At 36.5% G+C, this 23948-nt stretch overlaps 1 protein-coding gene across 1 annotated transcript in view; it reads right to left on the bottom strand.

Moving 5' to 3' along the window:
* Window positions 1–23948, bottom strand: part of STK31 (serine/threonine kinase 31) — a 137182-nt gene that overhangs the window by 65460 nt on the left and 47774 nt on the right. The window contains exons 10-15 of the mRNA XM_037737969.1: window positions 14994–15060; window positions 14793–14915; window positions 8583–8762; window positions 7996–8112; window positions 6611–6730; window positions 5443–5574 (exon numbers count right to left, since the gene is read on the bottom strand). Coding sequence (XP_037593897.1) covers window positions 5443–5574; window positions 6611–6730; window positions 7996–8112; window positions 8583–8762; window positions 14793–14915; window positions 14994–15060 — 739 coding nt within the window. The remainder of the gene's footprint in view (window positions 1–5442; window positions 5575–6610; window positions 6731–7995; window positions 8113–8582; window positions 8763–14792; window positions 14916–14993; window positions 15061–23948) is intronic.

Raw genomic sequence — 23948 nt, 5'->3', positions numbered from 1 at the left:
AGACTGAAGATCAACTTAATGAAATAAAGCATGAAGACAAGATAAGAGGAAAAAAAAAACATGAAAAGGAACAAAGCCTCAATGAAATACAGGACTATGTGAAAAGACCAAAACTACATTTGATTGGTGTACCTGAAAGTGACATGGAGAATGGAACAAAGTTGGAAAACACTTTTCAGGATATTATCCAGGAGAATTTCCCCAACCTAGCAAAGCAGGCCAACATTCAAATTCAGGAGATACAGAGACCACCACAAAGATATTCCTCAAGAAGAGCAACCCCAAGACATATAATCATCAGGTTTACCAAGGTTGAAATGAAGGAAAAAATGTTAAGAGCAGCCAGAGAGAAAGACTGGTTACCCACAAAGGGAAGCCCATCAGATTAACAGCAGATCTCTCAGCATAAACCCTACAACCCTACAAGTCTATGACTACGTAGACGTCATAGACATCTACAACACTCTCCACCCCAAATCCACAAAATATACACTCTTCTCACAAGTACATTGCACTTATTCTAAAATTGACCACATAATTGGAAATAAAACACTCCTCAGCAAACACAAAATAACAGAAATTATAACAAGCAGTCTCTCAGACCACAGTGCAATCAAACTAGAACTCAGGATTAAGAAACTCTTTCAAAACTGCGCAACTACACAGAAACTGAACAACCTGTTCCTGAATGACTACTAGATAAATAAAAAAATTAAGGCAAAAATAAATAAGTTATTTGAAACCCATGAAAACAAAGGCACAATGTACCAGAATCTCTGCGACACAGCTAAATCAATGTTTACAGGGAAATTTGTAGCACTAAATGCCCACAGAAGAAAGCAAGAAAGATCTAAAATCAATACCCAATTAAAAGAACTAGAGAAGCAAGAGCAAACAAATTCAAAAGCTAGCAGAAGACAAGAAATAACTATGATCAGAGCAGAACTGAAGGAGACAGAGACAAGAAAAACCCTTCAAAAAAAAAAAAATCAACATATCCAGAAGCTGGTTTTTTGAAAAGATTAAAAATACAGATAAACTACCAGCCAGACTAATAAAGAAGAAAAGTGAAAATAATCAAATAGATGCAATAAAAAATGATAAAGGGGATATCACCATTGATCCCACAGAAATACAAACTACCATCAGAGAATACTATAAACACCTCTATGCAAATACACTAGAAAATCTAGAAGAAACGGATAAATTCCTGGACACATACACCCTTCCAAGACTAAACCAGGAAGAAGTCGAATCCCTGAATAAACCAGTAACAAGTTCTGAAATTGAGGCAGTAATACCCTACCAACGAAATAATCCCAGGACCAGATGGATTCACAGCCAAATTCTATCAGAGATACAAAAAGGAGATGGTATCATTCCTTCTGAAACTATTCTAAACAATAGAAAAAGAGGGACTCCTCCCTAACTCATTTTATGAGGCCAGCATCATCCTGATACCAAAACCTGGCAGAGAAACAACTAAAAAATAAAATTTCAGGCCAATATTCCTGATGAACATCGATGTGAAAGTTCTCAAAATACTGGCAAACTGGCCAGGCATGGTGGCTCACGCCTCTAATCCCAGCACTTTGGGAGGCCAAGGCGGGAGGATCTGAGGTCAGGATTCGAGACCAGTGGCCAATACGGTGAAACTCCATCTCTACTATAAAATACAAAAATTAACTGGGTGTGGTGGCACACACCTGTACTCCCAGCTACTTGGGAGGCTGAGGCAGGAGAATCACAGGAACCCGGGAGGCGGAGGTTGCAGTGAGTCTAGATTGCACCACTGCACTCCAGCCTGGGTGACAGATCGAGCCTCTCTTTCAAAAAAAAAAAAATACTAGACAAGAGAAAACATTTTTTATTTTTATAATCCTGCATGATATGTACAATTATGTAATCCTACATAATTTATTAATTTTGGGCAAAAAAATCCTTTTGCAAATAGGATATGTATACTATAGTAAAACTGAACCAGACTGAAAAATATAGACTGATATACTGTGATAAGCTTTATAGAAAAGCTTTGCAGTGACTTCTTCTTGGTCCCACTTCACAACACNCAAGGCTGGTTGAACATATGCAAATCAATAAATGTAATCCATCACATAAACAGAACCAATGACAAAACTACATGATTATCTCGAGATGCAGAAAACGCCTTCAATAAAATTCAACACCCCTTCATGCTAAAAACTCTCAAGACACTAGGTATTCACGTAATACATATCAAAATAATAAGAGCTATTTATGACAAACCAAAAGCCAGTATCATACTAAATGGGCAAAAGCTGGAAGCATTCCCTTTGAAAACTGGCTCAAGACAAGGATGCCCTCTTTCACCACTCCTATTCAACGTAGTATTGGAAGTTCTGGCCAGGGCAATCAGGCAAGAGAAAGAAATAAAGGATATTCGAATAGGAAGAGAGGAAATCAAATTGTCTCTGCAGATAAAATGATTGTATATTTAGGAATCCCCATCATCTTAGCTCAAAATCTCCTTAAGCTGATAAGCAACTTTAGCAAAGTCTCAGGATATAAAATCAATGTACAAAAATCACAAGCATTCCTATACACCAATAAGAGACAGACAGCCAAATCATGAATAAACTTCGATTCACAATTGCTACAAACAGAATAAAACACCTAGGAATACTACTTACAAGGGATGTGAAGGACCTCTTCAGGGAGAACTACAAACCACTGCTCAAAGAGATAAGAGAGGTCACAAACAAATGGAAAAACATTCCATGCTCATGGACAGGAAGAACCAATATCATTAAAATTGCCATACGGCCCAAAGTAATTTATAGATTCAATGCTATCCCCATCAAACTACCACTGACTTTCTTCACAGAATTAGAAAAAACTACTTTAAATTGCATATGGAACCAAAAAAGAGGCTGTATAGTGAAGACAATCCTAAGCAAAAAGAACAAAACTGGAGGCCATCACGCTATCTGACTTCAAACTATACTACAAGGCTACAGTAACCATAATAGCATGGTACTGGTACCAAAACAGAGACACAGACCAATGGAAAAGAACAGAAGCCTCAGAAATAATGCCACACACCTACAACCATCTGATCTTTGACAAACCTGACAAAAACAAGCAATGGGGAAAGGATTCCCGATTTAAAATGGCGTTGGGAAAACGGGCTAGCCATATGCAGAAAACTGGATTCCTTCCTTACACCTTACACAAAAATTAATTCAAGATGAATTAAAGACTTAAACATAAGACCTAAAATAAGAAACCCCAGAAGAAAACCTAGGCAATACCAGTCAGTACATAGGTATGGGCAAAGAATTCCTGACTAAAACACCAAAAGCAATGGCAACAAAAGCCACAATTGACAAATGGGATCTAATTAAACTAAAGAGCTTCTACACAGGACAAAAAAAAAAAAAAACTATCATCAGAGTAAACAGGCAACCTTCAGAATGGGAGAAAATTTCTGCAATCTATCCATCTGACAAAGGGCTAATCTCCAGAATCTACAAAGAATTTAAATAGCAGATGGGCACAGTGGCTCATGCCTGTAATCCCAGCACTTTGGGAGGCCCAGGCAGGCAGATCACAAGGTCAGGGGATCAAGACTAACCTAGCCAACATGATGAAACCCCATCTCTACTAAAATACAAAAAATTTGCCAGGCATGTTGACATGCCTGTAGTCCCAGCTACTCAGGAGGATGAAGCAGGGAAATCACTTGAATCGGAAGGCAGAGGTTGCTGTGAACCAAGATCGTGCCACTGCACACCAGCCTGACAACAAAGCAAAACTCCATCTCAAAAAAGAAACAAGTTTATAAGAAAAAACAACCCCATCAAAAAGTGGGCAAAGGATATGAACAGACACTTCTCAAAAGAAGACTTTTTATACAGCCAACGAACATATGAAAAAAAGCTTATTATTGCTGGTTATTAGAGAAATGCAAACCAAAACTACAATGAGATACCATCTCACGCCAGTTAGAATGGCGATCACTAAAAAGTCAGCAAACAGATGCTGAAGAGGATGTGCTGAAACAGGAATGCTTTTATACTGTTGGTAGGAGTGTAAATTAGTTTACCCATTGTGGAAGATAGTGTGGCGATTCCTCAAGGATCTAGAACCAGAAATATCATTTAACCCAGCAATCCCATTAGCTGGGTATATACCCAAAGGAATATAAATCATTCTGCTATAAAAACACATGCACACATAAATGTATTACAGCACTAGTCACAATAGCAAAGAGTTGGAACCCACCCAAATGCCCATCAATGACAGACTGGATGAAAAAAATGTGGCACATATGCCATGGAATACTATGCAGCCATGAAAATGGATGAGTTCATGTCCTTTGCAGGGACATGAATGAAGCTGGAAACCATCATTCTCAGCAAACTAACACAGGAACAGAAAACTAAACACCACATGTTCTCACTCATAGTGGGAGTTAAACAATGAGAACACATGGACACAGGGAGGGGAACATCACACACTGGGGCCTGTCAGGGGGTGGGGAGCTAGGGGAAGGATAGCATCAGAAGAAACACCTAACGCAGATGACAGGTTGATGGGTGCAGCAAACCACCATGGCACGTGTATACCTATGGAACAAACTTGCACATTCTGCACATGTATCCCAGAACTTAGAGCATAATTTTTTTAAAAGTCAGATTTCTCCAAAAGTTGAAAAATTAGACTAAAAAAATCAATTTCTCCAAAGCCCAGAATAGAGTAAAACTGGAAAGCTCTTCAACTATGATATTAGTTCTAGAAGTCCCCACTCCAACCCCAATTAAGCGCTCAGAAGTAGAAGAGAGATAATTCAAATTAGATTGAGGCACAAAACAGATCCTTGTCGTATATAAATCAATCCTCAAGGGAAAACAAAGTATTACCATCTTATTCACAAAATTTCAACCCTAAAGGAAGAAGTTAGTCCAGATTAGAGCATAGTAACCCTTCCAGTTCTATTATCCTATAAAAGCAACTTAAAATACTTGCAAGAAATACTACATCTATCCATAAAAAAGGGAGTTAACAAAAGATGCCATGATCTTAAAAATACTTTATGACAAAATGCTACCTTTGAGGGAGTACCCTTTCACTTGCATGTAGCAAGTTGGTATTACAACAAACATTTTAACAATCCAAACCGAAAGAGCTTTTAAAATTACTCTAAAATGTTCAAGTTACTAAAAATCAAGGCAGTTTAGGAAAATGTTTTTAAAGAATATTTAATGATACAGGAAAATTTTTAAACAATGTAATCTCAATTTTATTTATACACACAGAAAACAAGGCAAAGTATATAAAACAAAATGTGAATGTAACAGCTCTCTTATTTTAAATAGTGTATTTATGTATTATTTTTATGAAGCAGAGACCAAATAAAATGAGAGACATACAAAGATCAGTAAGAAGCAACTGTTTCCTTACTTCTTCCAAATTATTCTTTTCAACCAATTTCCATCTCAGTTGAGCTTTTAAGCTTTTCAACGTCTTCTTAATGGACAGCAAGTGATCCACACTGGGAGTCTTATTTAAATATTCAATAAGCTGCTGCTTAAACTAAGTAAACAAAAGTTACATATTTTCAAACACATAAGAAAAATATTTATTGAACATCAGTGATCATTTATTATTTCTCTGTTAGGATTCAACTATTATTTACTGAGGTTAGGTTAAGATACTAAGAAAATCTACAATTTTCAACAAGACAATTCAACAGTTTTCCTTATTATCCATGTTTCTGTTTAGAAGAGTATCAGTTCCAGCACCGAAAGTAGCAAAGATAAAAGTAGTATTTCAAACTGAGACCCAGAGTAAAACACACTGTGTCTTGGTGTGGATGAAAAGGGAACTTCTAGTGAGGATGTAAACTGAAATCATCTTTCCCAAAAGTGGGTTGACAATATGTGTCGTTTTAATAATGTGCATTTGTATTCCTTTTAACTCAATAATTATAAATTTAGAAATCTGAGAAATAAAAACAAAAAATTATGCACAAACATATATACAGTGTTATTTATGGTAGAAAAAATTGAAGTAACCTTAACATTCAACACATATGAATGGTTAATGCTGTTATACATCTATATAGGGATTAGGATTCAGTCACTCAAAATGACAGTATAGAAAAATCATTAATCATGTAGAAAAATGTTCAGAATATACCATTAAATGAAGAAAGTATTTTTGAAATAACTTAAAAAATAATCCAATGCATATATATATGCTCACAAACATCTAGATGCACATCCAGTAAGGAAATACTCAAACTATCTCTTAGGCTAAGAGAAATATAAGCAATGTTTTATTTCTTATCTTTCTGTATATAGCAAATTTTCTATAGTAGACTTGTAGTGACAAAAATAAAATGATGTTAAAAGTTGTGGTTCCCACGAACATAATAAAATCAAAGATTTAAAAGAATAAAAAAAATCTGATACATTTATATCATCAAAAATCACCATTTCCAGTTCATAGTGAATTCTAGTAATAATAATTTACTGACAGTGAGTATTAAACAACATGAGGAAAATTTAAGTATTAAAAATTTCAAAACATCAATTTATAAGATCCATAAGAGAAAGCACAATCCAACCTCAATACTGTCCTTGTACTTAGCTTGTACTGTGGTAATGAGCCTTTCCTCTGAACGAATCTTTTGCAGTATTTGACTATATGTATTTAAAATTATCTCCTTGTCTCCATCACCTTGATCCTAAATGAAATCACACACATAAAATTATACATAAAGGAATAATCCAAAATAGCTAAAGCCTCCAATAACAATAGATAAGCTTCAAAATTATGCCTTTTAACAGATTTCTGTAGTCACTTCAAAACAGTTCTTAAATACAAATGTTTTCCCAGACAGAAGAAAGACAGATATCAAAGATGTTCATATGGAGGCCAGGCAACATAATGAGACCCAGTCCCTAAAAAATATTGCTTCAATCAGCTGAGCACAGTGGTGTACACTTGTAGTCCTAGCTACAAGGGAGACTGAGGCAGGGAGATTGAGGAGTTCAACAGTGCAGTGAGCTACAATCACATCAATGCACTCCAGCCTGGGCAGGACACTCTCTCTCTTAAACAAACAAAAAAAACAAACAAACAAAAAAAACAAGGCAAAGCCATTCATATGGGAAACTTTACCCCTATTACACCATTACTCCCAAAGCTGTGTGGAGTGGAGTACTGCATTAATGGAAATCAGGGATACTAACATGCTAAATATAAGAACTATAAACAATATACAGACCTTCCACACTTTACTTTTAGAAATCACCTGTTAACAACTACTTCTAAGATCAAGTCTGACAAAACGATCTAAATCAGGACTACTTAACAATATATAACTTCTCAATGTATTTTTAATGCCAATATGAATAAAATAGTAAAAAGAAAACAAGTAAAATAAGAAGCACTGAGACACTGGAATGCAGCCTGAGTAACTGGGAAAGAGTCCCAATGAGCAATAATTAAAATTATAAAACACCCTTTGGAGTAGCTACACTAATTTTTACCTTGACACAGTAATTCAGAATATACACAATGGAGAAAGAAAGAGGATGACCAATCCATCTTGTGTGTCAACTATTAGAGCTCTCTCAGGTTTTAAGTTTTCACAAACTCGAAGAAGTCTCTTCTTATAGACATTGGGTATGATACAGAATATATCATATTGATATAGATCAAATAATACAGAAAGCTTGTCCACTCAGATTATGAGTGGTTTTCTTAGAATTAAGATGTTTTGTGTAAAATGTCCTATTAAAATGAAAATGTCACCTAAGAATAAGACTTTGCATTGTGTTTGCACTAAAACTTGACATTGTTAATCCTTCAAATAGGCCTATTAGGAGAAAGCTAAGACAAGTCTTAACAAGCACGATAAATTATATTACTGGTTAATACTTTCTAACCATGAAAGGAAACCACACTGCTTCAAAGGAAGCAATAATAAAGAGTATCAATACTCACAGTCAGAGATATCTCCAGCTCTTTGCAGACACTTGACTCAGTCTTCTCTAGGATTTCATCAATATTACTAATTGTGTCTTCAGAAGTCAGTGATTCTTCCACAGATAGGTCAAAAACCTCATTTGTAAAAATAAACACATGAAATATCTCATTTAATTCAAACAGCATTCATTGTGCTTTAATGCCTGAAGCAGAGCATTAAGCTATGCCCTGGGCAATGTAAAAGAACTAAGAATGCAGAAAAAAAAGATAAAGTGCCTACCCTCATAAAATTTATGCACCGAAAGGAAAAAGGTACATACATATAGCATACCTAAAGAAAATAAATGGTTAAGAAAGGAAAGAGAACAATCCCTAGGAAAAGTTGAGAAAAAGGAGGAACAAGACCAATATGATTTTTTTCAAGACTAATATAAGGGGCAATCTGACTAAAAGCTAATAAAAAATCTTGACTGGTAAGGTGGCAAAAGTTTATATTTGATACGTAGTAAGTAGATGATGTCAGCTCTTGAACAAAGCATGTTATTTTTAAAATATATATTCTCTGGTTTATGCCAGAAACATAATGCGGCAGGAACTTTTACTACCTTTAAGGTTCTTTGGAACCATGCTACAAGACGCTGCAGAGAAGCCTCTGTTTCACTTCTAACATTAGTGAACTCCTCTCTTTTATCACACTTCCAGTCATAAAATTTTTTAAGTATTTCATCAGAGTTTGCTCCTTCTCTGGCTTGTCCATACACTGCTTCTAAAGAGGCTGACAAATCCTGCAGAGAGATATACTTCTGTTTAATTAAATTTTATTAACTCATTCAGGATTCAAGCACTGCATTAGGATATAAGGAGCAGAAAAGCAGTATGCTGCATCCCCATTCTTGAGAATTTCATAAACACAACTCAGAATCAGGAGATAGAGATGAAAACACGAAACTACCTAGAAGGTAGTTTATTTGGACCATTACAGTAAAAGTTTATTAAGTGAATTAGTTACAAACAGAAAGCCTTATATCCTTAGGTTTTTTAATTAAGTAGAAATTACTCTATTTTCCCTAACTTTTTTTGTATAAGTTTATTGGGTACAAGAGTAATTTTGTTACATAGATATATTATGTAGTGGTAAAGTCTAGGCTTTTAGTATCTATCACCCAAATGTACAGTGAACACATTAAGTAATTTCTCAACAACCACCACCCTCCACCCCTACCATCCTTCTGAGTCTCCACTGTCTATCATAAGAATCACTACTAGTGTGTCCTGGCATGAAAGTTTCTAAGACCTATTGCTAAATAAAAATAAACTATATACCAAAATATACAAATAGGTCTAATTAAGTAAAAGCATTAAACATATATATGTACAATCATGTACCACTTAACAACAGGGATATCTTCTAATAAATGCATCATGAGGCAATTTCAACATTATGCAAATATAATGGAGTGTACCTTTAAGTACCTGCAAACCTAGATGGTATAGTTTACCACACAACCAAATTACATGCTATAGCCTCCTGCTCCTAGATACAGCATGTTACTGTACTGAATAATGTGGGCAATTGTATCAATAATTGCCTGTATAAACACAGAAACGGTACAGTAAAAATAAGTACTATAATTTTATGGTACCACCAGCATATATGCTGTCCATCATTGACCAAACCGTGCAGCACATGACTGTGCTTAAAGGCATTTTTTCATGAATTAGTCTGGCTGGATTTGTTGGGGCAGGTGTGAAAAAAAAAAAAAAAAACAGTAACAATAAATAAAAGTTTTTCGTGTAATAAAGAATTGGAAAAGACAAGATAGGCAGATAACACAGCCTGCTACCTCTCTCCAGAAATCAAAGTCTAGAAATTTTACAGAGACCAGAAAAAAAGGCTTAAGAGGTCTCAGAAATTTGTATCACAAAACTTTGAGAAATCTCAGAAAGGCAGAGGATGGTTGGTGGTTAGCACTGAATTAATACAGTCCCTACATGTCAAGAAGGACTTTGTCATAGCACAGGATCACCTTTAAGAAAAGAAAACTTTCTTCATAGGCCCTTCTCTCCCCCCTCACATCGGGAAGAAAAACAGCAGCACCAGCAAGAGGCAACAGGTTTATACAAGTACAGCATAAGAACACAGATGAGGCAAAAATTGATAACCAGTATAGAAGAGCTAGCCAGCCCCTGACCATCCTCCTTCCTTCACTTCTTCCCTCAATAGCTAGCAGCACTTACATCTAAGGATGGCAGTGCCTAGAAAGGAGCAGTAGCTAGGGTAGAGGGAATAGGGTTTTGCTGAGGAGTAAGACCATCCAGGAGAGAAGCAAAGAGGGAGTAGATAATCCCTGATTGCAACATCAGAGGTTCTGGACCCTTAAAAACAAGCACATTCTATTCCCTAACCACCCAAAATCTTAAAATTGTGGTCATGGCTCCGACTCTTGACTAGGCCCTTTATATAACTACACAGCAGCAAAGAACTAAGGTAGTTTATAGTTCCAAGGGAATATGAGATCTAGAGGAGAGGTAAGAAGAGAACAAAACAGTGTGAACAGCACAAGCCCTCTAAAAGAAGTATATAAAACTAGGCCACCTTATAAAAAAGAAGCAAAATCAGTGACAGTGGCCCAAATAACAGTAAGAACTCAAAAATAAGCAGAATAAATATTCTCAACAAAAAGAAAGAATATTGGAAACATAAAGCCAAGTACTTATAAATAATAACTAATTGAAGATAATACAAAAGAAACAATCTCTGACATAAAAAACACAATGGATTGCCTAAACAGCAGAACAAATACAGCTAGAGAATTAATTCATTAGCTACATGGTTAAGTCAAGGATCCCTCCAAAAAAACAATTAAGATAAAAAGGTTTTATTTATTTTTGTTTAACTCACCTCCTACATAAGATAAAAAGACTTTAAACAACAGATCAGCAGTTAAAATATGTAGAAAACAGAACTAGAAGCTTAAATATCTATCTAACAGAAGTCTCAGAATAAAAGAAGAATTTAATGGGGGAGGACAATACCTTAAGAAATAATTATCAAATATTACCTACAATTAAAGAAATATATAAAACCTCAGCCTGAACTGGCTCAGATTCAATCAAAACATAAACACGATCTGACGCAACTTAAGAACAAATCAAGAGAAAATTTTCAAACTTCCAGAGAGAAAAAAGATCACAGAAGAAAAAAGATTAGACAGGTATCAACAATTATGGAAATAAGAAAGTTGGACACTTTGGCTCATGCCTGTAATCCCAGCACTGTGGGGGGCCAAGGCTGTGGATCATTTGAGATCAGACGTTCAAGACCAGCCCAGCAAACATGTTGAAATCCTGTTTCTACTAAAAATGCAAAATTAGCCAAGCACAGTGACGCATGCCTGCAGTCCCAGCTACTTGGGAGGCTGAGACATAGTAAGATTTGCTTGAACCCAGAAGGCAGACGTTGCAGTGAGCTGAGATAGCACCACTGCACTGCAATCTGGGTGACAGAGCAAGACTCTGTCTCAAATAAATAAAATTATAGAAATAAGAAGACAATAGATTATTATTGTCAGAGGTCTAAAGCAAACATGGCCTTTGAACTTATTGTTTTATAGTCAGCTAAACAAATATTTGTACTTGAGACTGAAATGAGATATCCTAAAACATCAAATAACTCACAGAATCAAATACATAAGGATTTCTTTGAAATTACTTTTAGAGAAAATCTTCCAACACATAGAGAAAGCCAAGAGATAATCCACTTATGAAATAAGAATAGAAAAATAACTCTATTTAACTGAGCTATCACACACAATATCCATAACAAACTGTGACTAAAATCCTAAACAACTCTGATTGGTTCAATGGTTGGTTTGGGGGAAGGTGGTAGAAAAAGAGAGGAAAGACACCAAAAGCAGAAAAGAATGTTCTAAAGTATTAGAAGTGTGGCCGGGCACGGTGGCTCACGCCTGTAATCTCAGCACCTTGAGAGGCTGAGGTAGATGGATCACTTGAGGCCAGGAGTTCAAGACCAGCCTGGCCAACATGGTGAAACCCATCTCTACTAAAAACAAAAACATTAGCCAGGTGTGGTGGCGCATGCCTGTAATCCTAGCTACTCATGAGTTTGAGGCAGGAGAACTGCTTGAACCAGGAGGCAGAGGCTGTGGTAGCCAAGACTGCACCACTGCTCTTCAGCCTGGGCAAAAGAGTGAGACTCCATCTCAGGAAAAAAAAGGTATTAGAGGTGTAATTTAGAAAAGGAGAAAAAAAGAAACCATGATAAACAGAAACATAAAAATAAGATCAAAGAAATAAGTTCTAACAAAACAGTAATTATAAATACGTAAATTAAGTTACCAACAAAAGGGTATAGGTTTGATGCTTTCAAATATTAAATCCATTGGTGTGTTATCAAGAAGGACATTTCAAAATGTGAATACAAAAGGTTAAAAATAAAGGGAGAGGCCAGGGGTGGTGGCTCACACCTGTAATCCTAGCACTTTGGAGGTAATAGTGGGTGGACTGCCTGAGCTCAGGAGTTTGAGATCACCCTGGACAACATGGTAAAACCCTATCTCCACTAAAATACAAAAAATTGGCCAGGCATGATGGTGTGTGCCTGTAATCCCAGATGTGTGCCTGTAATCCCAGCTACTGGGGAGGCTGAGGCAGGTGAGCTGTTTGAACCTGGAAGGGGGAGGCTGCAGTGAGCCAAAATCATGGGATTACACTTCAACGTAGGCAACACAGTGAGACTCCATTTCAAAAAAAAATTAAATAAACAAAATAAAAAGAGAAAATTAAAAAAGAAAAGATGTTACAGTATTAACTACAAAGAAAGGTGGCATAGGAACCTAAAAAGGAAACAAATTAAAATTTTATTTTGTTTAAAAAAATCTAAGCAAAAAAATAAGATTACACAGTAGTTACAAAAAAAAAATTTCTATTATTATTTTTAACTTTTATTTTAGGTTTGGAGGTACATGTGCCGGATGGGGGGAGAAATATACATTTTTAGATACAGTACAACCATGAACACCTTAATGCCCAACAATGTGGCACTGAGATACTTTGAACAACCGAAAGAACAACAGTGACAAATAGGGACAAACCTATCTATTTTGGATATATGTAACAAAAATATCTCAAAGACTGTTGTACTGATCCAACCAAAACCTAAGCCAGTTTTAGATGTATCTATAACTGTACACCAAGAAAACCTAGAATACAATGTTTTTTTGAACTCAAGAAGAACGGTCACAAAAAATCAACCATGTATTGTAGGCCACAAAAGAAGTCTAAATAAAATGCGGAAATCAGAAATCATAAACTTTAATTTATTTGACCTTCATTATAGAAATGTATTTCTTGGGTACTTGAAAAATATAAACTATTTCTCAACAAAATAAAGAGAAGTTTAAAGAATATTTTGGTGACCTGAGGGAATACCAGAAATGGAGACAAGCCAGATAAGGCAAAAAGTCTTCTAGCATTAAACTATTAAAAGAAAACAGTGTTTAAGGATGATCTTAGTTGCAGAACCTTGACCTACATTTACTAATAGTGAGAAGAAGTAAACCTTTACAGGGTAAAGCAGAAGTTGCATTGTGGAAAGGTAAATTCTTACTTATATTACTGTCCTTTTATATGCAAGGCTTACTTCACCATTCTGGAAGAATTTATATTACTTATGCAATTCCATTTAAAAAAATGTTTCAAACCAGGGCTCCAGTGGTTCTTAAGCCATGTGGAGCATCATCAAAACTACATCTTCATCTGGGGGACAGAAAGAAACAATGCCCAGGTGTCCCTGCATATCTTCTTCTCCAAATTTCTATCAAGTTTATTCCCTGCAGTCCACAACAAGATCAGTATTAGCTACTGGTCAGCGAAGTACTAGAGTAACTGACTAAAGCAGTAAAAATTCAAAGACGCATAAAAGGTAAAAGGACTAGAAGAGATTAAAGAGTTATTGTTTTCAAATGATATGACACATAGAAAGAAAAGATTATCAATAGACAAATGAGAACTAAAAGAGAGTTCAGCAGAGTTGCCAAACACCAGTATATAAAAATCAACAATAATCCTCTATTCAATCAAAAATAGGAAATGAAAAGATAATATTCATAAAAGCAATCAAAAGTATAAATAAATAAAAGTTGAAGAAAAATTCATGAGGACTTATACAGAAAAATTTTAAATAATATTAAAGGACAAAAAAGAGCTAAATAAGTAGAGAGAAATATTAAGTTATTAGGTAAAATGACAACACTGTCATGTTTATTCACCCCAAATTAAAGTCACAGCTGAGCTGGCAAGACAGGGATGAAGAGAAGATTCCACCACATCATATAGCTATATGTACTACAGTACTCCAGCCTCTCATCACATCAGGAAGAAACTTCCCTGGTCATGAAGCCTAAAAACCCTCTAACTCAAGGATCACAGTTGATCCCTTCTCATTTTAACATGCGACCCTACTACATTTTCTGCTAGAATGCAATGGACGACAGGGACCCATATCCCTGCTATTGCTCCTGTCTCAATTAATTTCCCCAGTGAACACTGTGGTAGAAACCTGGAGTCCCTGGCCATTTTATCTTGTTTGCAAGATAGGTATACACATATACATAGTCACAAAATATATTTATACAAACTTTGAATCCCATTAAAAAGAAACTAGAATGCAGGGAACAGGAAAATCTTTTGCAACCATCCGAGAACTATCTGGCATCTCGAGGTAAATGCTAATTTCACTCCTTGAATAATAAACTTGCAATTTAATGTATATTTAATATATTTTTAATTCCAACCTGCAATGTTTTTAAGCGTTTATTAAGAGATGACTCATCAACTTCTAGAATAAAATCTTCTACTGACATGTACACCTTCTGCTGCATTTCATTTCTTTGGGCAATTAAAATATTCCCTTCATTCTGGAAGAAGAAAAAAAGAATAACCACCATTAATACATTAGGTCTTTTCTGCACAAGACCTATATGAAAAAACATGACCTCCAAAATAACTTTACATTCTCTAAACATAGCTCCAAACATAACATTAAGGACAAACATTTCTCTCCTTAAATCAATGAAATTACAAAAGGAACATTTAAGTTCAAGAACTCTAATCCGCTAATTTTTATTTTTCACATTATTTCTGCAACAACGAAATTGTTATTATTTGTGCATACAAATGTTCATTGCAGCACTGTTTACAATAGCAAAGACCTGGAACCAACCCAAATGCCCATCGATGATAGACTGGACAGGGAAAATGTGTCTCATATACACCATGGAATACTATGCAGCCATAAAAAACGATGAGTTCGTGTCCTTTGTAGGGGCATGGATGAACCTGGAAACCATCATTCTCAGCAAACTGACACAAGAACAGAAAATCAAACACTGCATGTTCTCACTCATAGGTGGGTGTTCAACAATGAGAACACATGGACACAGGGAAGGGAACATCACACACTGGGGTCTGTTGGGGGGAAACAGGAGAGGGACAGTGGGGGGTGGGGAGTTGGGGAGAGGGAGCATGGGGAGAAATGCCAGATATAGGTGATGGGGAGGAAGGCAGCAAATCACACTGCCATGTGTGTACCTATGCAACAATCTTGCATGTTCTTTACATGTACCCCAAAACTTAAAATGCAATTAAAAATAGACTGAAAATTAAGTTAAAAAAAAAAAAGTAAACATCTCAGCACTCACATAATTTAAAAGGATAAAAAATTCATGGAAGGAAACAAAAACACAACTTTTGTGTTTTTTAATACAATATTAATTAAAGTCTTCTACTAAAAAAAGTATTTTAATATCAGTAGTGTGGTTTAAAGGAAAGAGAATAGACTTTGCTGTCAGAAATGTCTGCGTTCAAGTTCCTAATTAACATTGAGAACTAGGGGCCAACCATGGTGGCTAATGCCTGCAATCCCAGAACTATAGGAGGCAGAGGCAGGAGAATGGCAGAGGCAGGAAAATTACTTGAGCCAAGAAGTTTGAGACCTGTCTGGACAACATGGTAAAACCCCATCACTACAGAAAAATTAGCCAGGCATGGCTGGTAGTACCTACCTGTAGTCCTAGCTACTTGACAGGTTGAGGTGGGAGAATCACTTGTGCCCAGGAGGTTGAGGCTGCACTTAAGCTATAAACATGCCACTGCACTCCAGCCTGGGTGACAAAGTGAAACCATACCTCAAAATTAATTAATTTTTAATTAAAAAAAAAAACAGAACTACGTAATCTTAAACAATTTCCTGAACCTTGTAAGCCTGTTTCTGCACTTATAAAATGGGAGTAAATAAGCCCATTTTAAAAGTTAATGTAAGAAAATGTTTATAAACACACTGCCTGTGTTTCACAGAAATTAAAAAATTATTCATTCTGCTGTTATCTTTCTTCCATAATCAGAAGTGATCCGTTAGAATGTTAAAATGTAAAATAACCAAAATCTTACCCCTTCTCCAAACTAAACATTCCTAGCATTTTCAAAAGCCTTGTTATCCTGCTCATACTTCTCATTCAGAGCCAGTCAGGCTGCCAACTGGTCAACCTAGGTATGATTAGGGAGTAAGATTTACAGGGTATAATCCACAGAGGCAGAAACCACAAATACTCAAGATGGAGCAAGTCCAAACACAACAAGTACAGAGCTCATAGGTGTTAGGAAATGTTACAGTGGTTGCTGGGAATGGTTTACAAGAAAAAAAAAAAGGAAGTTATGTTCAGCTCAATGTAATAAACTAAAGAAAACTGCAACAAGAAATAAATATACTTGTACTTAAGCTAATAAAGAATTCATGTGAAGTATTTCATTTTCATACCCCTACTCACACACACAAACAACTACCGCCCAACAGTAGGTGACTTAGACACTAATTGATGCTAAGGCAGAGTGTTTATATACATAAAACACACGACTCAGACCACAAAAGATCCACATTAGCATTCATGAAAGCCACTCTGGTTTTCAAGCCTAATGCCCCTCCAAGCCAGTATCTCTTATGACAGCCCCATAGGTATAGCTTCCAGGGTCCTTCAAGGGGCATGTCCAGTTGCAAGAGTCCAAATCAAGTATTTGTAGTTTGTAGTTCCTCCTAGTACAGATGCAATTTGTATTTACCATGTAATATTGCCTGGTAACACAGCTGAAATATTTTCTCATAATACCAAGGGAACAAAGAGAGGGAGTTAACCAAAGGTCAGGTTTCATGCAAAAGTGGAAAAGATTTTGTTATCCCTTATCCACAATCACCAGTTGGCTATTGCACTTTTCTTACAAGGCAATAAATGAATCAAATCATTAATATGAAGATACTGTAAAAGTTAAAGATTTCATACAAACTATCATTACAGTATCTGCATTCCCTTTTCTTTCTAGAACGATAATATTTCCTCAGTTCTAATTTGATTGCACTGTGATCTGAGAGGCTGTTTGTTATGATTTCAACTGTATTGCATTTGCTGAGGAATGTTATACTTCCAACTGCGTGGCTGATTTTAGAATAAGTGCCATGTGGCACTGAGAAGAATGTATACTCAGGTGATCTGGGGTAGAGAGTTCTGTAGACATCTACTAGGTCCACTCAATTTAGAGCTGAGTTCAGGTCCTGAATATCCTTGTCAATTTTCTGTCTCAATCTAATGCTGATAGTGGGGTGTTAAAGTCTCCCACTATTATTGTGTGGGAATCTAACCCTCTTTGTAGGTCTCAAAGAGCCTGTTTTATGAATCTAGGTGCTCCTTAGGTACATATATATTCAGAATAGTTACTTCTTCTTGTTGAACTGTCCCTTTACCGTTACATAATGACATTCCTTGTCTTTTTTTTTTTTAATCTTTGTTGGTTTAAAGACTTTTGTCAGAGACTAGGACTGTAACCCCTGCTCTTTTTGCTATTTGCTTGGTAAATTTTTCTCCATCCCTTTATTTTGGGCCTGTGTGTGTCTTTGTGCAGAAGATGGGTCTCCTGAATACAGCACACTGATGGGTCTTGACCACTTAGCCAATCTGCCAGTCTGTGTCTTCTAATTGGGACATTTGGCCCATTTACTTTTAAGGTTAGTATTGCTCATTCAAAACCACACAATTTCATGGAAATTGAACAACCTGCTCCTGAATGAATCCTGGGTAAATAATGAAATTAACGCAGAAATTAAGAAGTTACTTGAAACCAATGAAAACAAAGAAACAATGTACCAGAATCTCTAGAACACAGTTAAAGCAGTGTTAAGAGGGAAATTTATAGCACTAAATTTCCACATCAGAAAGCTACAAAGATCTCAAATCAATGCTCTAACATCACAATTCAAAGAACTAGAGAGGCAAGAGCAAACAAATCCAAAAGCTAGCAGAAGACAAGAAATAACTAAGATCAGAGAAAAATTGAAAGAGACAGAGATGTAAAAAAAAAACCCTCCAAAAAATTAATGAATCCAGGAGTTGGGTTTTAACAAAACAGACCACTAGCTAGAGTAATGAAAGAAAAAAAAGAGAGAAGAATCAAATACGCACAATAAAAAATGCTAAAGGGGACCTCACCACTGACCCCACAAAATACAAACCACCATCAGAGAATACTATAAACACCTCTATACAAATAAGCTAGAAAACTAGAAGAAATGAGTAAATTCCTGGATGCCTACACCCTACCAAGACTAAACCAAGAAGAAGCTGAATCCCTGAGTAGACCAATAACAAACTCTGAAATTGAGGCAGTAATAGCCTACCAACCAAAAAAAGCCCAGAACCAGACAGATTCACCACTGAATTCTACGAACAGAGGCTGGTACCATTCCTTTTGAAACTATTCCCAACAACTGAAAAAGAAACGGCTCTTCCCTAACTCATTTTATAAAGTCAGCACTATCCTGATACCCAAACCAGGAAGAGACAGAACAAAAAAGAAAACTTCAGGCCAATATCCCTGATGAACATCAACACAAAAATCCCCAGTAAAATACTGGCAAACCAAATCCCAGGGCACATTAAAAAACTTATCCATGATGATCAAATCGGCTTCATCCCTGGTATGCAAGGCTGGTTCAACATTGGCAAATCAATAAATATAATCCAGCACATAAAGAGAACCGAAGACAAAAACCACATGACTATCTCAATAGACGCAGAAAACGTCTTTGATAAAATTCAACATCCCGTCATGTTAAAAACTCTCAATAAACTAAGAATTGATGGAACATATCTCAAAATAATAAGAGCTATTTATGACAAACCCGTAGCCATTATCAAACTGAATGGGCAAAAGCTGGGGCATTCCCTTTGAAAATCAGTACAGATCGTGCAGGTTTGTTACACAGGTATACATGTGCCATGGTGGTGGTTTGCTGCATCCATCACCCCATCATCTACATTGGATAATTCTCCTAATACTATCTCTCCCCAATCCCCTCAACCCTTGCTATTCCTCCCCTAGCCCCCCACACCCCCCCAGGCCCTGGCATGTGATGTTCCCCTCCCTGTGTCCATGTGCTCTCATTGTTCAACACCCACTTATGAGTGAGAACATGTGGTGGTCGGTTGTCTGGTCTTGCATCAGTCTGCTGAGAATGATGGTTTCCAGTTTCATCCATGTCCCTGCAAAGGACATGAACTCATCCTTTTTATGGCTGCAAAGTATTCCATGGTGTATATGTGCCACATTTTCTTTATCCAGGCTATCATTGATGGGCATTTGGGTTGGTTCCAAGTCTTTGGTATTGTGAACACTGCCACAGTAAACATATGTGTGCATGTGTCTTTATAACACAATGATTTATAATCCTGTGGGTATAGACCCAGTAATAGGATTGCTGTGTCAAATGGTATTTCTTCTGTTTCTAGATTCTTAAGGGATCAGCACATTGTCTTCCACAATGATTGAATTAATTTATGGTCCCACAAACAGTGTAAAAGCATTCCGATTTTTCCACATCCTCTCCAGCATCTGTTGTCTCCTGATTTTTTTAATGGTTGCCATTCTAACTGCTGTGAGGTGGTATCTCACTGTGGTTTTGATTTGCATCTGTCTAATGACCAGTGATGATGAGCTTTTTTTCATAGTTTGCTGTCTGCATAAATGTCTTCTTTTGAAAAGTGTCTTTTCATATCCTTCGCCCACTTGTTGAGGGGGTTGTTTTTTTCTTGTAAATGTGTTTAAGTTCTCCACAGATTCTGGATATTAGCCCTTTGTCAGCTGGGTAGATTGCAAAAATTTCTTCCCATTCTGTTGGTTGCTAGTTCACTCTATTGATAGTTTCTTTTGCTGTGCAGAAGATCTTAGGTTTAATTAGATCCCATTTGTCTAGTATGGCTTTGTTGCCAGTGCTTTTGGTGTTTTAGTCACAAAGTCCTTGCCCATTCCTATGTCCTGAATGGCACTGCCTAGGTTTTCTTCTAGAGTATTTACGGTGTTAGCCCTCATGTTTGAATCTGTAATCCATCTAGAATTAATTTTTGTATAAGATGTAAGGAAGGAATCCAGTTTCAGCTTTCTGCATATGGCTAGCCAGTTTTCCCAATACCATTCACTAAATAAAGAATCCTGGGGACAGAAAAAAAAATTTTTAATGAAAATAAATAAATGGGTAAGTAAATAGGGAATCCTTTCCCCATTGCTTGTTTTTGTCAGATTTGTCAAAGATCAGATGGTTTTAGTTGTGTGGCATTCTTTCTGAGGTCTCTGTTCTGTTCCATTGGTCTATATCTCTGTTTTGGTACAAATGCCATGCTGTTTTGATTACTGTAGCCTTGTAGCATAGTTTGAAGTCAGGTAGGGTGATGCCTCCAGCTTTGTTGTGTGTGTGTGTGTGTGTGTGTGTGTGTGTGTGTGTGTGTTTTGGTTTTGGTTTTTTATTGCTTAGCATTGTCTTAGCTATGTGGGCTCTTTTTTGGTTCCATATGAAGTTTAAGGTGGTTTTTTTCCAACTCTGTGAAAAAAGTCATTGGTAGGTTGACGGGGATAGCATTAAATCTATAAATTACTTTGGGCAGTATGGCCATTTTAGGAAGAACCACGATATTGATTCTTCCTAACCATGAGCATGGAATGTTTTTCCATCTGTCTGTGTCCTCTCTTATTTCCTTGAGCAGTGGTTTATAGTTCCCCTTGAACAGGTCCTTCGCATCCCTTGTTAGTTGTACTCCTAGGTATTTCACTCTTTGTAGCAATTGTGAATGGAAGTTCACTGATGATTTGGCTCTCTATTATTGGTGAACAGGAATGCTTGCGATTTTTGCACATTGATGTTGTATCCTGAGATTCTGCTGGAGTTGCTTATCATCTTAAGGAGATTTGGGGCTGAGACTGTGGGGTTTTCTAAATATACAATCATGTCATCTGTAAACAGGGACAATTTGTTTACATGTCCTCTCTTCCCATTCAAACACACTTTATTTCTTTCTCTTGCCTGATGGTCCTATCCAGAACTTCCACTACTATGTTGAATAGCAGTGGTGAGAGAGGGCATCCTTGTCTTGTGCCAGTTTTCAAAGGGAATATTTCCAGTTTTTGCTCATTTAGTATGATATTGGCTGTGGGTTTGTCATGAAAAGCTCTTATTATTTTGAGATACAATCCACTGATACCTAGTTTATTGAGAGTTTTTAGCATAAAGGCCTGTTGAATTTTGTTGGAAGGCCTTCTCTGAATCTATTGAGATAATCATGTGGTTTTTGTCTTTGGTTCTGTTTATGTGATGGATTACATGTATAGACTTGCATATGTTGAACCAGCCTTGCATCCATGGAATAAAGCTAATTTGATTGTGATGGCTAAAGCTTTTTGATGTGCTGCTGGATTCAGTTTGCCAGTATTTTATTGAAGATTTTTACATCAATGTTCATCATAGATATTGGCCTGAAATTTTCTTTTTTAGTTGCGTCTCTGCCAGGTTTTGGTACCAGAATGATGTTGGTCTCATGCACGTGTACCCCAGAACTTAAAGTATAATAAATAAATAAATAAGAAAGAAAGAAAAAAACAGTACAAGACAAGGATGTCCTCTCTCACCACTCCTATTCACCACAGTATTGCAAGTTCTGGCCAGGGGAATCAGGCAAGAGAAAGAAATAAAGGGTATTCAAACAGGAAGAGGGGAAGACAAGCGGTCTCTGTTTGCAGATGACATGATTTTATATTTAGAAAACCCCATCATCTCAGCCCAACAACTTTAACTGATAAGCAACTTTCACAAAATTACAGGAAACAAAATTAATGTGCAAAAATCACAAGGATTTCTATACACCAACAATAGACAAGCAGAGAGCCAAATCATGAACGAACTCTCATTAACAACTGCCACAAAGAGAATAAAATACCTAAGAATATAGCTAACAAACAATATGAAAGACCTCTTCAAGGTAAACTACAAACCACTGCTCAAGGAAATAAAATAGGATACAAGCAAATGGAAAACATTGCATCCTCAAGGATAGGAAGACTCAGTATCATAAAAAGGCCATTCCGCCCAAAGTAATTTTATAGATTCAGTGCTATTCCCATCAAGCTAACACTGACATTCTTCATAGAATTAGGAAAAACTATTTTAAATTTCATATGGAATCAAAAACGACCCCACATAGCCACAACAATCTTAAGCAAAAGGAACGAAGCTGGAAGCATCATGCTACCCGACTTCAAACTATACTACAAGGCTGCAGTAACCAAAACAGCATGGTACTGGTACCAAAATAGACATATAGACCAATGGAGCAGAACAGGAACCTCAGAATAACACCACACATCTAAAAATCATCTGATCTTCAACAAATCTGACAAAAACAAGCAATTGGAAAAGGATCTCTGATTCAGTAAATGGTGCTGGGAAAACTAGACATATGCAGAAAACTGAAACTGAACCCCTTCCTTACACTTTACACAAAAATTAACTCTACATGGATTAAAGACCTAAATGTAAAACCTAAAACCATAAAAACCCTAGAAGTAAACCTAGGTAATACCATTCAGGGCATAGGCATGGACAAAGACAAAAACACCAAAAACAACTGCAACAAAAAAGCCAAAATTGACAAATGGGATCTAATTAAACTAAAGAGCTTCTTTACAGTTAAAGAAACTACCATCAGAGTTAACAGGCAACCTACAGAATGAGATCTACCCATCTGACAAAGGTCTAATAACCACAATCTACAGGAACTGAAACAAACATACAGGAAAAAGACAACGCCATCAAAAAGTAGGCAAAGCATACGAACAGACACTTCTTAAAAGAAGACATTTACATGGCCAACAAATATGAAAAAAAAAAAAAGCTCATCACCACTGATCATCAAAGAAATGCAAATCAAAACCACTAGGAGATACCATCTCACGCCAGTCAGAATAGCGATTATTAAAGAGTCAAGAAACAATACATGCTGGAGAGGATGTGGAGAAATAGGAATGCTTTTACACTGTTGGTGGGAGTATTAATTAGTTCAACCATTGTGGAAGACAGTGTGGCAATTCCTCAAGGATCTAGAACCAGAAATATTATTTGACCCAGCAATCCCATTACTGGTTATATACCCAAAGGATTATAAATCATTCTGCTATAAAGACATGTGCACAGGTATGTTTACTGCAGCACTGTTCACAATAGCAAAAACTTGGAACCAACCCAAATGTCTATCAATGATAGGCTGGATAAAGAAAATGGTGCACATATACACCATGAAATACTATGCAGCTATGAAAAGGATGAGTTCATGTCCTTTGCAGGGACATGGATGAAGCTGGAAACAATAATCTTTGGCAAACTAACAAAGGAACCTAAAACCAAACACCACGTTCTGACTCTTAAGTGGAAGTTGAACATTGAGAATATATGGACACAGAGAGGGAAATGATACACACTAGGGCCTGTTGGGGAGTGGGAGGTGAGGGGAGGGAATCTAGAGAACAGGTCAATAGGTGCAGCAAACCACCACAGCACATATATACCTATGTAACAAACCTGCATT

This window comes from Cebus imitator, unplaced genomic scaffold, assembly GCF_001604975.1.
Source record: "Cebus imitator isolate Cc_AM_T3 unplaced genomic scaffold, Cebus_imitator-1.0 Scaffold45, whole genome shotgun sequence".
Taxonomy (NCBI): domain Eukaryota; kingdom Metazoa; phylum Chordata; class Mammalia; order Primates; family Cebidae; genus Cebus; species Cebus imitator.
The sequence above is the reverse complement of the archived record's forward strand: the minus strand, read 5'-3'. Positions and strand labels throughout refer to the sequence as shown.